Source organism: Python bivittatus, unplaced genomic scaffold (assembly GCF_059951505.1).
Source record: "Python bivittatus isolate LINGU-HERP-01145 unplaced genomic scaffold, Pbiv_v1 ctg000980_np1212, whole genome shotgun sequence".
Classification (NCBI taxonomy): domain Eukaryota; kingdom Metazoa; phylum Chordata; class Lepidosauria; order Squamata; family Pythonidae; genus Python; species Python bivittatus.
Genome location: NW_028277125.1, coordinates 63,826,529 through 63,842,538, shown reverse-complemented (window position 1 = coordinate 63,842,538; position 16,010 = coordinate 63,826,529). Strand labels below are relative to the sequence as shown.

The 16,010-nt window shown below is 38.0% G+C and overlaps 1 protein-coding gene across 8 annotated transcripts in view; it reads right to left on the bottom strand.

The window, feature by feature from the left end:
* Positions 1-16,010, bottom strand: part of MGMT (O-6-methylguanine-DNA methyltransferase) — a 287,150-nt gene that overhangs the window by 74,602 nt on the left and 196,538 nt on the right. For all 8 annotated transcript variants that reach the window (XR_015794274.1, XR_015794275.1, XM_088131692.1 and 5 more), the window contains one exon: positions 1,589-1,728. Coding sequence is in view for 6 of the 8 variants with exons in the window: in XM_088131692.1 (XP_087987818.1) it covers positions 1,589-1,728 (140 nt within the window). In the remaining 2 variants the exon portion in view is untranslated. The remainder of the gene's footprint in view (positions 1-1,588; positions 1,729-16,010) is intronic.

Below are 16,010 nucleotides of genomic sequence, written 5' to 3'. Positions count from 1 at the left end.
ACCACAAATCCACACTGAAGATAGAGGTGAAAATATTTCTACTCATTCTCCTTTCATATGCACAGCAAGATTATGGTAAGTTTAGTTCTATCATAAGAGACTGTCAGATATATAACCATGCTTTGGAGAAATCATGCAATCATGCATTTAATATAGATTAGATTCAGTGCTTGCTCCTGCCAATCTAGCAAAGCAGGAAAAGGGACGTATGCTATTCCAGTGGAGTCCCAATTCTCTGGAGCAGATTTTCTTGAGCCACAGAACAAAAGGAGAGAAGATAATTAGTAAACTTCCTCACCTCTCCATCCACCACCCCTCCACTAGCCCTCTTGGATAGAAAAGATCCTCCCATTTATAGGAAACAATTTCTGGACCCAACCCCATCATTTTCTTTTAAAATAGTGTTTTTTAAAAAAATACTTTAAAAATGTTCAGAGACCTGGTATAGTAAATAGATTCCAACATAACATATGAACTTTTCTGAATTATAACTGCTTCTGCCTTCTTTGCAATAAAGTGATGAATGTTGGATATCAATGACCCATTAGCTCTAATGCCAGTACACAGTTCGAAAGACTGTAAGGCTCAGGATTAGCTTGTGCAGAAAAATGCTCTAAGCATTGCAAAAAAAGAAAAAAAAAAAAGAAAGAAAAAATAGGAGCCTATTTTCCAGTTAAAGTGTAGCAACATTAGAACATGAAATGTCTTCTTCTTCTGACTTTTGCTCAGTACTGATTGGCATTGTTCCAGTACCTAGATAGCTTCACACTTAACAGCCTAGGTCACCATCATAAATGCCAACCAATTCTCATGCCAAGTTGAGAATCAGGAATTACAAAATAGGCAATTTCAGAACTACAGTATATCACTAATGGGGTCAATGTAGCTGAAGTCACTTAGAAGTGTATCCCCTACACTTGAAAACTAAAAGACTATGCTTGGTACAGCCTAAATTGGTGAAGCTCATCCATTTTTCAGGGAGTTTTGCCACCAGAAAACAGACATCGTGCTTCTGACACAAGAGGTGAATGAAGGTGGAACATACACACCTTTCAAAACCCAGAACCTGACATATTTAGAACCTGAGTCAAATGTGATCCTTTCAGAATCCAGATGATATTTTGCCCTTTTACACCACAGGCGCACACAGAACCAGACATATTTTTTAAGTGATAAAAAAGTGATCCTTCCAAACCTTCACAGTCCTATTATAGCCTAACAGGAAATGTTGCTTACAAAGGGAACAGTTCCTTCCATAAAATATTGCTCTTGTATTTAAAAAAAATGGAAAGGAAAAAAAAAAGAAAAAGAAAAATAATAAAAATAAAAATAAAATGAGGCACATCCATATGACTTGATGCATTAAAATAAATGCATGGCTCCCATTTCAAGTAAATGATGGGGAAATAAATCATATTAAACTGGTTTATGCATTAATGCTGATTAAAAACACTTACTGACCTTATTACTCATAGCAGAGTAGTTTTCGCAGCAGATATATTTAATCTAATGACATTTAGCCCGCAAAGCTTTCTATCTCAACCCACCATTTTCCATCAAGTTGATTTCAAAGTTGACATGGACTTACAGGATTTCTTCTCATCGCTCCTCCTACAGCCCTGGCTGCTTGGCTGTGGCCTGCCAGGCCTGCTAATTGCTTGTAAGAAACTGCCTCTCCAAATTTCACATCTCTCAGCAGGGTCCACAACACGTCTCTGGTGAATGAAGCTGAAAGGTGGGAGAGGGAATTAAAAAAAGGAAGAAGCAACACGGGTTCGGAGACATCACTTACTTTTTAAAAAAAGTGACATTTAAAGCTGGGTATACTGTGGAAGAGCAGGCTGCTTGACCAAACTGCAGGTACCTGTACTGCCTTCTTTCCCTCCCATCTGAGCCTTCTCCTCAGCGCCAGCAAGGAGAGTTGCCAATAAAGCAGCAACCTTGACACAGTTGTGGGAAGGGAAGGGAAGGGAAGGGAAGGGAAGGGGGTTTGGAGCTCTGCAGCCCCCAGCAAATAGAGAAGTGCAGCAGCCAAAGGAATGAAGAGGGAGTGGAAGGTCCACAGAAGAAAGAAGTGTAGAGACCCAGCAAGGCAAGGTACAGTATGGAAAGGGGCAAGCGCTTTAGAATTTACATGCTGGCTGCTGACAGAGAAGAAAAAAAGTAGAAGAAATCCCAGAGAGAGGAAAAAAGAGACAGGCAAGCTTTGTAAGGAGGAGACATTGATGTATAATAGTAACAGTAGAGAGCATATAGGTAATTGTAATTGTAATAGTATATAGTACAGAGGAAACACAGTAATAGTAATAGCATAGAGTATAGCAGTGCTTCTCAACCGTGGGAACTTTAAGATGTTTAGATTTCAGCTCCCAGAATTTCTCAGCCAGCATGCTGGGGAATTCTGGGAGTTGAAGTCCACACTTCTTAAAGTTGTTGCAGTTGAGAAACACTGTCCTATCCTACCAGATGTGCTGCACCAGTCTATTGTCAGTGTGACAGAATGTGGAAAGTAAAATCAAATGTGTATTGCATGCTGGCTGGGGAATTCTGGGAGTTGAAGCCCACACATCTTAAAGTTGCCAAGTCTGAAAAACACTAGTATAGAGCATAGTATAGAGGAAACATTGTAATAGTAATAGAATAGAATATAGGATATAAGTAATAGCATGTGCATACACACACAAATGTTTTACATACCACTTTTATAGAATACCTTTGTTTTGTAAAATAAAAGTCTTCCTAACCCTTATAGCAGTGTCCAAATGCATGGCTGGCTGGGGAATTCTGGGAGTTGGAGTCCACTCATCTTAAAGTGGCCAAGTTTGGACAACACTGCCTTATAGGGAGATATAAAGAAACCACTTGGTCCAGGGTCCTGTGCTCTTGTATCTCTCTTGAGTCTGGGGGTCAATCTAATTGGGTATGGTTTAAAAGAGAACCATGACATATGCACAGCAACATTTTCTCTTTTGAATTAGCACAGCAATCAGTTCTATGATTGTGTTCTATATTTAAATTCATGATGATTAAAGAGTGCATTTTGAGTAACTGATCACTATTACAAAAGCATTCAAAGCTTTGATTTTCCTATATTTTTAATTTGCTTCCAGTACAATTATCCTGTTAACACATACAATATGCTTTCCCATTAAATTGGCAAGCATAAATTGGCATACAGTCAAATTAAAAAAGAAAGAAGAGGAGAATAATGGGCAGGACCTGTTTTATAATGCTTTTCTATCTCCCAATTTCAAACTTCAGCTGGGCAGGAAGAGAGCTAGCAGGCTGGATTATTGTACCCCTCCCAGCCACTTCACATTTTAGATATCAGAAAATGTAATGGTGCTCCCCAATATATACTGCATATTTGAGTGGGTAATTCTCATTGGAAGGGAAACACTCATTCATTTGCTGTCTAGTTACCCTTGATTTTCATATTGTTGTTAATAAGGCATGGAGAGAAGCAAAAGAACCTTTGTATATTGCTGCAGACTGATAATGAGACATTCATCTATGGCGATGGAAAAATTGCCTGTGGGTGACCAGGCATGATCTGATTATAGAAAGAGAGAGGGGAATAGCGTGTTTTACCGTGTTACCATAGTTTAGAACTCTGCAAAACAGGTGTCCACCTGCTTCTTGATATAGGAGAGAGATAGGAGGAAAATTTAGATATTACAAGTATTGTGTAGGAACGGCTTTCTTGGGCGGGTTTTCCCACTCAGATGCTGCAGTGTTTGAAGTCTCCAAGTGAATATGTTGTAGAGGAAAGACCCTCGTGATTATTTTTGCCCAGAATTATTTATTTAATAGATTGGTAGGTCATTATATCTTCCTGGAAGCTTGCAGCTATAGAACATAGTCCAGAGAATTAAAACAACCACAATCAAAAAGAATAGAACCACAAATCACAACAACCTATTAATCCCCAAACACTTTCCAGAAGAGCTGCATTTTCACCGTCTTCTGGAAGGGACACAGTTTCTTGGCCATATACCCCAGAGATGTTCCAAAGGAAGGAATGCTGTAATCTTACTGATCTTCTCAGCAAAGGAGGAAGACTTATTTATTTATTTATTTATTGCTATGTGTAGGCCACATAAATCCATATGGACTCCGGGTAGTATACATTGGTTTGAAATGTAATACAATAAAAAAGAGCAATTACAGTAATAACACTTCAGTATAGCGATCACCCAAACCAAGCAGTGGACCCAAAACTTGCTGGAACAGCTCCTGCTCCCTGAAAGTGAGGAGGATTGGGGCCATCCATACTTTCGCAAGTAGAAAGGCATTCCATGCAGTAGTAGATTGAGGATTTTAGATCTGCAATAAATCATAAGCTGCTGTTCCCATAACTGATTCCTATCTTCCTCTCATTTGCTTACCACAAATTTCTTCTAGCTTTCTAATTTAAGGAGATAGGTAGGGAAAAACTCAGGCTGAATGACAGCAATATTTTCCTCTAAAGCCTTCAAGTGAAATATTTTTGGAAGATAGGAAAAAAAACACAAACTTTTATGCGCTGGTAATTAAACCAAAAAAAAAAAAAAATAGTCAGATTATATTTAGCCCAGAAAGGCATTCTCCCTTTGTTGCTAAATAAATCTACATATATTTATTCATTTTTAATAACTATAACAATTTAAATGAATAGCATAATACTCACTTCGGTGAAAAAATATCTGTTTAGCCTTTATGATAACGTTAAGCAAATTAAATATCAGCATAATCCAGGTGATACTAGGAAAGGGTCATCAAAGAAATTAACTTTGTTGTTCATTAATTTACATGGATTAAAAAGGGCAGAGAGATAGCAAATCTGCTCTAGTTCTTTTATGATATAATTTCAAACTGTACACCATTTGTGGCGCTAGGGTGATTTTGGGGTTAATCAGACTGATTTGTCCTTTTAATTGCTTTCTATTCAAAGAAAATTCATTAGATAATGTTCTCTTCAAAATTCATGAATCAATTTAACTGAAGAAACCATATTAACAGCTTTGGGTTCATTAGCACACAGAGTTGTGTTACGAGCTGATTGCTAGGAGAGTTTCCTTAGGCAGTAAGATTTTGTTGACTATAATTTTTTGGAAAGGCCTATTTGAAATCCAACTCTATATGGGGAGAATGGATTTCTCCTGTTCCATCTACAGTTCTTCCCTGACTTAGCTATGGACCATGCCTGCTTTTTTATTTTGCAAGATGAATTTTGATAATTTATTTTAGAAATTGATTTCTTATCAATTTGTTCTTTGACTTAATCTTTCCAGTCTGCATATGGTGCATACTGGGAAATGTAGACTCACACCTCTGTAGCAGCCTAAGCTCTTGACTCCTTCTTACTGCTTTGTTTCCCACTTGGCCCTTTCAGCCTTCTTAGGCAGTGATGATTCTTCCGATACAAGCAAAGCTAACTGGACACAAAACTAGCACACTTTATAACAGCTGTTGGAATAAAAACAATAGTCTCAGGTGGAAAGTCTTTGTAGTAGAACTAAGTAAGCAGTAATGTCCACTAAAAATCTGATTGAAATTGGTGCTATTTAACTTGTTTCTTGAATTTTTGCAATTAAGATAAACAGAGAGGTAGCATGCCAAATGAATAAAAGTTAAGTTAAATGAAAGCCCAGATTGATTTTTTTTTTTTAATTGAGGGAATAAATACCAAACCAGCAAGTATAGAAGAATATTCTAACAAAAAGTCCAGACATCATATATTCACTGATGATGTTGACAGTGCTTTAACATCTTTGTTAGCTCCACTGTTATGATACTTAGGTATTTCTTGGAATTATTGTACTTCTATTTCCTGTTGCCTTGTGTGAGTATACAAAACCCAACATTCTCTTTCTGAAATGTTATATAGTTATGTGGTATGGATTCTACATAGAATGTAATTAGTATATATTCCCCACAGCAAAGATTTAATACTATAATACTAAGAAGAGAAACAACAATTAAGATCCATTTTAAAATAATCTTTCCCCATGCCTCTATATTTGGAAAAAGTGAAGTTGACCGTGAAAAACTCCAAACGTTGTCTGTTAGTGGTGTTTCAGCTTCATGGAAGAATTTAATCACATTTTGGAGTATTCGGATTTTTTGCTCCGTATTTCCATTTCCATCCACCAAGAAGCATCACTGTCCCTGTACAGGGCACATGTTGTCCCCTGGGCAGCTGTCAGCAAATCCAAAGCTCTATGATTCTTGTAAAACTTAGACATAGAATAAACTTCTGCCTGTAGACTCTCTAAAAAATCAAGGGTGGCATTAAAGAGAAATTCCGAAGTAGCAGAAATTTTATGCAGAACTCATTTGATTTCTGAGACTTCTAACCCAACAATCATTACTTCAAGGAATTTATGAAATCCAGTCTTCTGAGACTCTTAGCTAGCAACTTGGCTGTGTCTATGGGCAAAATTTCCCAGTTTCAAAATTCAATCTGTGTGCGGCTCCTGGACTAGGGAAATATTTAGGTTTATCAACCAAACCTACAAATTCCTTTCTATCCCAGGATGAGGCTTTATAGGCTTTATTCCCACAAATCTAAAAGAGACCCAGTGTTTTTATACATAATGTCAAATGATCTATATGGTGTTTCTTTTCAGCGCTGCATTTCCAAGAGTTCGAATAACTTAAGGAAAATGTACAAGGAAGTTTTGAATTATGACATTCCATTTGATAACTAAGTTCTTCTATCAGGCTGCCAATTTGAGTAATATTATCTTGCAAGGGTGGATTAAGGCAATAGCTAGGGGAGGTGTGGTGGACGAGGTACCACTGGGGGGTGATGGGAGCTGCTGTGTGAACTATGCAAAGTGTGTCATTAGTCAGATGGAATTCAAGAGGTAGAATTTGTACTCAACCTTTGGGACACTCTTGCTTTTCCCACAATAAAAAGTTTCCAGGGTCCATCTTCCCTCCACTCATATTGTGAATAGCCAGATTTGTTTTTTTAGATTTTTTTATCCCACCTTTATTATTTTTATAAATAACTCAAGGCAGCAAACATACCTAATACTCCTTCCTACTCCTATTTTCCCCACAACAACAACCCTGTGAGGTGAGTTGGGCTGAGAGAAAGTGATTGGCCCCAAATCACCCAGCCATCTTTCATGCCTAAGGCAGGACTAGAACTCAGACTCTCCTACTTTCTAGCCTGGTGTCTTAAGCACTAGATCAAACTGGCTCAGTTTTTAAAATGTACACGCATTCAGTTGTTTCACCAGTTTTGTCCCATTGAATGCAACAACACAGACAAAAAAGGGAGAGGGATAGGAAATGTAGGTTTACATCTGCTATTCTGACCCTGTAAGGGTTGGGTTGCCAATGATTTTCAAATGGAATAATGATTGGCTCCCATGCAATAGTTCCCCGATCTCACAAAATATCATAATCAGCAGGTTCTACCTCCCAACAGAACCCTCCACCTCAATGCAAATGGTTAAATGTGTACAAACCAACAATAATTTAACATGAGCAAATTAAAAAAAAAAAAAAGAGCAAAGATAGCATAATGTTGGATCAGAAGTTTCCAAGGTTCTACGACGACAGCAAATAGTTCAGTGAAGATAAGGATGGTTAACTTGGCCATATCCAGGGAGTCCTTCTTCACTCTGGTATTGGAAGATTATCAGTTAGTCACTTGTCAGGTCAAGTGGGACTAGAGCCACTAGAGATGGGCAGCCAACAAATTTTAAAAATGAAATAAAAAAATAAAATAAAATGTTGGTTCCTCTGAAGGGCTGAATTTCCAGTAGTGCGAAGTGTATATCCAGTTGGTTGGACTCTTGCACTTTATCACAGTGTGTGTCCCCAGCAGCGCTTGATAGTATCTGGTCCACCATAGTGCCAGACAGTCCAAATCACATCAAATCTTTATTTCGGTCACAGACTAGCCAGCTAATCCTTCCTTTGGTATTCCTTTGATAAAGCCAGAATGTAGTCTCCTAGCTTTAAAGAACTGCATGGTGGGCAGTTGGAATGTGGGTCTCACCTTGGTATAGACTGAACACTTTTTGTGAACGCATGCTACATCAATCCTTCATCCAGAGTAGCTAGGCCAGTAGCTGACTGGGATTAGTGGATCCCGGCATCAGCCAACCAAATACAATTTCAGAGGGGGAGAGACCATGCTCCTATTAGAAAGTGTTTTATTTCCTATAAGAATGTATAAAAGGGCTTCTGGCCCCAAAAGGCCAGTATCTATAGTGATTTAGCCAAATGTCCTGGTTCCATCATTCTAAGTGGAACTCTGGCGGTGATAAAGGGTGTGAAACTGAGACTTGTGCCTAGGACTTTGCGAACAGTCTTGGTTATCTGGCTAGTGAAATGAGTATCCATATCATAATCCAATGACAGATGTACATCCTTGCTAGGAATAAAATCAGTTAAAACCCTTTTGACCACCATGGCATTAACATGGTAGCATCAACATGATAGCAAGGATAGGCCTTCGTCCACCCTGAAAAGATATAAACCAGAATAATCAAATGACAAAACCCACTTTTTGTAGGAAGCTTTGAAAAAACCATCTGTACAATTTGAAAAAGATTTGATCTGTAAGATTTGTGCCCGAGGCCTGATCAAGGAAGAATGGGCTACCAAGGGGCCACTTTGTGTAATTAACAAGTGGAGCAGGAAAAGCACAGGCACTGAGCTTCTTTGTGAATGAAAGGAACATACCAAACTGACAGAATGGAATGTCCCACCTGCCTTTTTTCACATGCGTTACTCCATGTATTAAGTGAAACAGCTGCTTTATTAATTTCTGAGGGGCTACCAACGTCTGTCCAGGTGTTGTCAGATAACTTGAGAGTCCATTGCACATCCTGCTTACCTCTAGTGATGGTGCTTGTGCACATGGGGTCCTTCTTGTAGAAGCTTGAATTCCTCCAAGGAAGGTAGGCTTCAGGCAGATCATTGGACTAAAAGGCAACCTGTATTAGTGCAGCTGGTGGGTCCCAGAATGTTTCAGAATGTTGATTCCTACTAAATACTTGAGAATCATCCAAGCTATATGTTTTATGTCAAATGATAGCTACTTTAGAAGGAAAGAGCTTGAAGCGAGGCCTGGATTAAAGAAAAGTGAGATGTTGAAGGTCCCACATATGTTAAGGAGAGTCCTTTCTTCCAAAGGGCATCACTCCTTGCTACCTGCATCTGAGATACTGATTCATCCCATTCATGCACAAAGGAGGGGAGGCACTGTCAGTCCTTCAGGTAGACCATATTGGAAACCAGTGCCATGCAGGTCTATACTACTTTTACTGTAAAGCTACATTAACAGAGTCTTCCAAGTCTGAATGTACTTTCCCCCTTCTTCCCTTTATCTTCATGTGAATTAAGGAGGGACTTGTCTGAGACGTTTACTCATATTACATTCTTGCCTTGGACTCAAGTCCGCTTTATCTGACCATTGCGCCTTGGTAGCAGCTTTTCCTCCAGTCCCTCAAGGCCATTCCCTCTTCCCTCTACAGGTACCCAAGGTGTCACTTGCTGTGACCAGCCACTAGAGACTTCAACTCTTCCCTCCTGTGTCAGAATATACAAGGCTTCACTCGCTGAGACCCACACCTAATACATCCACTTATCATATCCCGAAACACAAAAAATCACAATTTTACTAATCCATACATGAATAGAAAGTACCTAATATTAAATGCAGAGGCAATATCACTTCTGTGTTCCCAGTCATCTCACTGCTGATATCATTTTGTAGGAGAATTTCCCAAGAGTTTGCCTAGGACTGGAGACCAGCACACAAATCCACTGAAGTGCACCCTAGTTTATTGTGGTATCAGAGGTGAAAAACAAGGCTGCAATCCTTTTTGTAGATTTGATATACCTTTAATCAGTACAGTAAATGTTTGATTAGGTTATGGCATATGCATGTTAATGAGAGTAATGGGGATACAGTGGCTTTTTGAGTTGAACAAAGGGGACTAAGAATGTGTCTGTTAAGATGTTTTCCCTAGGTGTATCAAATGCCCTTGCTTCACAGCCTTTTACTATCCCTTAATATTTGAATCAGCATTCCTTTGTGTCTAAATATTATATGGCTGAGCTGACAGTTTATTTTCCCTGAGAAAATGTATTTGGGGAACGGATCTTCTGCTTGGCTAATTTGGTGCAATATTTTCTCCTTCACCCTCTAAATGTGTTTGACTTCAATTCCCATAATTCTCAGTTATGGCCATGTTGGCTGGGGAAGAAATCAGGCTGGGGACAGCTAATTTATGAGAGATAGATGAATTGATATTTTCATTATACTATATTGATATTAAAAATATCCAAAAATGAAAATACCATGTTTGGGACTTTTAGGAAAATGAATTTTAAAAAATTGAGCAGTCAATATTGTAATACTGTGTGCATATATTTATGGTTTGGCCTAACCTTGTGCTGAAATCTAGCTGTCAAGTTTTAAAAAGGACTTAAAGAAAAAAGAACTGCAAGAATGTTGTTTTGCTAGCACTTAAAGATTTGAAATATCTCTATATGATTAGTTACCTTCTGATCATAGGCTCTTAGAATGTAAGGATTGGAAGGGACCTTCAAGATCATCTAATCCAACCCCCTACCAAATTTAGGAATAAACTGTTAACAGCATCTCTGACAGATGGCCACCCATCTTCTGTTTAAGCCCCTCCACTGTTGAACATCTCTTAGTGTTAGGAAATTCTTCCTGATGTCCACTCAAAATCTGCTTCCTTGTAATTTAAACCCATTGTGCCTTATCTTCTGGAAAAATACTGAAAAAGTCTAACCTGTCTTCTACATGATAATCCTTCAGATACTTGAAGTTAATTATTGTCCCTCTATTAGGTCTAATTGGATCAAGTTGCCCTTTGGGGAGAAGCCCAAAGAAGGTCAAAGAATTCTGCCCATTCTCTCTTTTTTTTTTTAACCAATGAATCATCTTCTCTGAGCAGTAGGCCTACTCTTATTTTCCTTTCTCTTACTACTGATATAGCCAAAAAAGTTTTTGAGCCTAAGTTCCTTTTGTCTTAATCAATCCCTTATTTATCTTAAAATTATGTCTTCCCTTCAGATTTAATCAAAGTTTGGGAAACCATAGAAGCTCCAGAATACAAGAGTAATGATTTTACAGTAAAAACGGAGCCTTAGCTATTTCACAACAAAGCAAATATAAGAACCTGTACTGTATTCCAGTACCAACAACTGTACCCCTATTTTTGTCCTCTCGTGTTTATTTTAAAACATTTTCTTTTCCATCAAATTGAATGAGCAATCATAAAAAGAGGAATATATTTTTTTTCTCTACACAGAAACAATATATTGGAACAGTATGTATATCACTGTTCCATTTTCAGAAAAGGACAGGCTAAAGACTGAACATTTTCAGAAAGGCAACCCAATAGATCAAAGGTTTAGAGTACGTGCCACAAATACTTGACAGAATTACTATTTCCTTGTATACAGTGCTACCCCAAGATTAAAACACAAACAAAAACAGAAAGATCACAAAGAGTGAATATACTCAAGGAAGAGCTAAATGCAAGCCTGATCTATTTTAAGCGGGTTTAATATGTGGAACATGCTGTGTTGGGAAATTCTGAAAACAGAACAGTGGGAGCTCATGTAGAGTTAATAAGCAGTTGCCATTCCATAATAAGAGCCTGCCTAGCTGGAACTGTAGCTTCTGTAGAGATCTTCAACTGGAGCAAAATTTGACTCCATCACTAACTCTAATGTATCTGATTCTGAACTTTTTTTACAAGCTTTAAAGATCAGTATTAAACTTCTATGCTCAGGTATCCAAGCAGTAACTCTTCCAGGATCAAATTATTTGCCCGGTGACATACAGTAGAGCAGTGTTGTCCAAACTTGGCCACTTTAAGATGAGTGGACTTCAACTCCCAGAAATTTTGGACAACACTGCAGTAGAGGGCTACAAGGTAAAGAAACTTTTCAGTAGTTAATCTCAGCTTGGAGCAAGGCCCCAGAAAGGCCCCTATTCTAATGTCTTTTCGGCATGAGATGAAATTCTTTTTATATTTTCCAAGAGCTTTAAAATGATGCTTTTGATATTGATATTGTTTCATTGTGCATCTATAGCCCTCGGATCTCTGTTTTAATGGTTCTGACTTCCTGTATTGTATTCATTATTAGACAAAATAAAGTAGATTCTTTTTTATTTATTTTCATAAATGAAGTGTTACTAATGACTTGAGGCTGCATTTAAAAACACACTTACTCAGCTGGGTTTATTTCTGAGTACATATGCAGAAAATTGTGAACGAGATCCACATCTTTTCTGTCTCCATCCTGCCTTATTCAACCTTTCTGCTTAAACCCCCTGCTCCCCAAAGCCTAGCATGATGCACATACTAAAAACTATTGTAACATGGAACTGCTACAGAAAACAATAGCATTTTCTAAAATAATTGCTAGAAAGAAAAGCAAGAAACTTACTGCATAGAAGAATGGCCAGTTTTGGATAGAATGATATATAAGACTGCACATGTCAGAATTTCTTTAAACAAGTATTTGTCAAATAGATTGTTCACCTGTAATAGATCCACATACCAATCATTTGTTTCTCACCTAAGACATTTACATGACAGCTCAAAATAATACTGTACGTTTCAATCATATGCAGATCAGTTTATAAGTGATATCTGAAACATTAATTTTACCTTGCAGGGAGCGAATGCATTAATTAGCTTAAAGCAAGTAGTTCGGTATTGTGTCAAATAGTTTTATTATTAAACTCTCTGCTTGTTTCTATAAATATAATCTGTTCCAAATGAAATGAACCTTTTTCAGTTTTCCATGTGGCCTCAAGCTTTAGATGTTGATAAATCCATTGGAAAATCATGCCTTGATACCCACATTTCTTACTTATAATACCTTATAGTATTCTAAGCCTTAAGATATAGGCCCATTAAGAATTAAAAGTGATCCAACGAGGAGCAAAGATTAATTATAAATAGTTCAAAATAAGGGACCCTGCAAGTACATAAAGCTGAAAGGAAGTAGTTATCTACAGTTTTGTCACTTTTGCCAAATGATTGGTGGGTGGATCTGTTTCAATTATTACAGCTATGCTGGGATATTTTCATTGTTCAGTGTACTGAGCTACTAGAGAGATGCAAGTTCAGATCCACTCTCAGCCATGTTTTAGTGAAGATAAAATGGTGATATCAAAGTAATTATAATATTCCTTAGGGGGTGGGGTTATTCTCCCTTTTGAAACATTATGTTTAATCAGTTGCTATCTTTGACAGAATCTGAAGTTGGCTGGATCTGTGGGACGTTTTACAGAACAATGCAAGTAGCTAATTCACCCTTTCTGTTCATCAGTGCAACTTACAAGCTCATACTACTACAAGATTTAAAATCAAAACGTGTGTGTTAATCAGTTCATCATTAAGAATCTCTGTGCCACTCCAGCAACTGTTTTGTGAATGGCTGTTATCAAAAGAGTTATCACCATCTACATATTTCTCTAATCTTAATGTTCAGAAGTCTCACCCCTCCCCTGAAACCAAAGGTGTGTGTTATCCTAGCTTGGGGTAACACTGTTTGCATTCAAGGTATTCCATGAAAGCTTATGCTGAAATAAAGTTGTTAATCTTTACCTTTATCCTTTTGCTGCAATAGACAAATAAGAGTCGCCTTAACTGCTTTTGCTGCAACAAATCTTTCTTTTTTTTGCAATAATAGACTAAAATTGTTACCTCTCTGAAAGCTGCAAACTGTTCCCCCCCCCCCATATTCCCTCCAGGCAGAACACTGGGTCTCAGAACCCACCCTGCAGATAAATTGCCTGTTAAGGAAACATCCCTAGTCATTTTCCTGCCTCTGACAGAAATATCAATTGATCATCTTGAGCATTAACAAGTCATCAAGCAAATAAAAGACGGTCACTTGACAGCCATTACACTATTATGTTTATAGCTGAAAGGGTAGCCCACACAAAGTAGAATTGGAGGGTGCTATGTTGCTTCGTCTGCTTTCGTATTTAAAGAAATGAGTTCCTTGGCGTCCAAGATGTTTTTGGAGATGCTACTTGAATCCCAGCTATGCAGGTTCAATGGAGCCAAACGGCTATCAAAATGGCAGAAGGACAAATGCAGCAGCAGCAGCAGCAGCAGCAGCAGCAGCAGCAGCAGCAGCAGCAGCATCTTAATTTGTATTTAGGAAAAGTTTGTCTTACTGTGGCCAGTATATGTGGGAATTGTTTTTAGTGGATTAGTCCAGAGAGGATTCAGTCTCTGTGGACTTTGGTATCTTAACATGAGAGGATTAATGTAGAAACTAGAAAAAATATAACTTTTTACAGTGTGGTACATTCCATGTGGATATACAGATAAAAAGAACCTGTTCATAGTAACTCACTCTATCCTAATTTGGCATTATAAACTGGCGCAATCCACTGGAAGGGAAAATGCTTCTTGTTCACTGTTCCAAGCTCTTCAAGGAAAGAGAGGGATGGACTAGAGACCAAGGTCAACACCTTTTCACTGCTTGGTAGGAAATACAAACTCCTGCATAAGAAATGAGGGGACTACATAAGCCTATGATAGATCAAGTGCTAAGGACCCACCCACTTTAGGGTGGGTCAAGGATCTTTTTTTCTCTATGGAGATCTTTCTGCAGACCAATTCTTCACCCACTATAGGTTACCACAACAAATGAGATTATATTAACAAATATAGTTATAGCTCTTAGAGAAGATCCTGAAAGCTGGTGACCTTGGGCCAGTCACTCTCTCTCAACCCAATCCACCTCACAGGTTTATTGGTATGGGGAAAATTGGGCAGCCTTATAAATATGGTGTATGCATAAATAAACAAAATAAACCATGGTTTAACATCCTAGGTTATTCTAAAAGGTAGCTAAAAACTTGACTTATTTTCACCATTTGTAAAGAGGGAAATAAAATGCTCTGAAACTCATTCATGTATCAATTTATTAAACTGATTGTTCAAGCACAGCCATGATTATCGTGCTATTATGTAGGTACTGCCCTCTTATTTCAGGATAATTCTGTGATATAGGTCAATTTCAGAATGGGACATACTGAAAGGTACTAATGTGGCAAAGCTGGGACTTCACTCCAGCCAGGCCTAGCTCTTCCACAGCCTATTCCTCTACAGCAGCAAAGTGTTTAAAGACATAATCTAGTGCAGAGTTTTACTGTAATGGCAGGAACACTGGGTTTTAGATCCTGACCAAATTCTGTGAGCAATGGTGAAGAGTAAAGGAATGACCTGGTGTTCTATATAAACTATAAACTTCTCACAGAAGAAACTGCTCTACAAAAGGGACTGAAGTGACCTTTCAACCACAATCACATCTATAGTATCTTTGTGAGAGGAGTATCAACAGAATGACGTAAGGACAAACAATAATAATTTAAAATACCCTAGAGTGTACCAATACATACTTCTTGACACATTATTCTGATTTCTAATGATAGAACAGAACAGTAGATTAAGAGATTAGAGCAAGTTGTATTTGAGATTTTGGCTGCAGCATACAGAATCAGCTGCTTCTGAAATACCACCCTTCATCATATCACCCTTCATCATATAACCCTTTTGAAACATCACCCTTTATCATCAGACTCACAAAGAACATAATAGAAACAATCAGGTTAAATCAAGAAAAGTACAACATTCTTCCAAAGACACACTGTACTCCACAGTAAGGTTACTATGATAAGGAGAAATGGCTGACCCAAAATCTTGTTATAACTGCAAAGAACAGTTTATGACTGGAGCTTATAGGACAGATGAGGCTTAGCATGGTGACCTCTTCATTTTGGTAAAGAAATTGGAAGTGGACAACATGATCACTGCTCTTTCCCTCTCCTGGACTAGATTCCACAAAACAGAATGTCCATGTTCCAACAGACATCCACATTTCACAGATGTTCTTCTAACACAGCACTCTATTACATGAGAGTGAGCATGTAATCAACCTCAAGCTGGTACTTTCCAGATGTACTGCTGAGAAATCTGGAAGTTGTAACT